The 740-nt window shown below is 27.6% G+C and overlaps 1 protein-coding gene across 1 annotated transcript; it reads left to right on the top strand.

The window, feature by feature from the left end:
• The first annotated feature begins 256 nt into the window (after nt 1-256).
• On the top strand, nt 257-740 carry LOC103311561. Its single transcript, XM_008191212.3, has one exon. The coding sequence runs from the start codon at nt 363-365 to the stop codon at nt 711-713; it is 351 nt and encodes a 116-aa protein (XP_008189434.1). The 5' UTR covers nt 257-362; the 3' UTR covers nt 714-740.

The raw sequence follows: 740 nt of genomic DNA, 5'->3' as shown, positions 1-740 counted from the left end.
AATAAGTGAAGAATAGATCAATTAATTTCTAGACGTGAACTCTCCAATTATCTTTTCGAACAAATGCCAATGATAAATATAAAAAATATAAAACGTACAAACAAGAAATAACAAAACACGTAATACATTAGTAAATAAATAACTAAAAAATAAATAAACGCATTAAATAAATTATAATATAAAACGTACAAAAACAAAATAATACGTAATATACTAATAAAATAAATGTTAAATAAATACATATTGCAATAAAACGTAAAAAATATAATATATATAATAAATAATTTGATTATTTTTCAGATAAATATAAGAAGAAAAAATATAATAATATAAACAAAATATATAAAACCGTATAATACACCATGAGCAATCAAACACCACTGTCGGCGGAGTATCCACTAACACTACAAGCAATTGATTTCTTTGAAAAACTTAGAGATGAATTATTAAACGGCCCTCACCACCAATATATAAGACGGAATAGAATTTGTGTAGGATGTTTTAAACAACATGTCAGAGAAGCGAACAGAAAAATGAGTATGCCGTTGAACCCTTACGTATTAAACAGGGCAATGATACCTGTTACGGCGTTTATACACGCGGTAATAAATCAACCGAACGCAGAGAGATCGGTGTGTGTAGAAGTGGGGGAGATACTACAAGATGTTATTGCTCGACGGATTATTTCGGTTAATCACTTATTCGAAGAATAAAAAAAAAAAAAAACAAACAGGAAAAAA

The sequence above is a fragment of the Acyrthosiphon pisum genome, unplaced genomic scaffold (genome assembly GCF_005508785.2).
Source record: "Acyrthosiphon pisum isolate AL4f unplaced genomic scaffold, pea_aphid_22Mar2018_4r6ur Scaffold_6308;HRSCAF=6872, whole genome shotgun sequence".
NCBI lineage: Eukaryota > Metazoa > Arthropoda > Insecta > Hemiptera > Aphididae > Acyrthosiphon > Acyrthosiphon pisum.
Note: the sequence above shows the minus strand (reverse complement) of the source record. Positions and strands in the feature narration are given on the sequence as shown.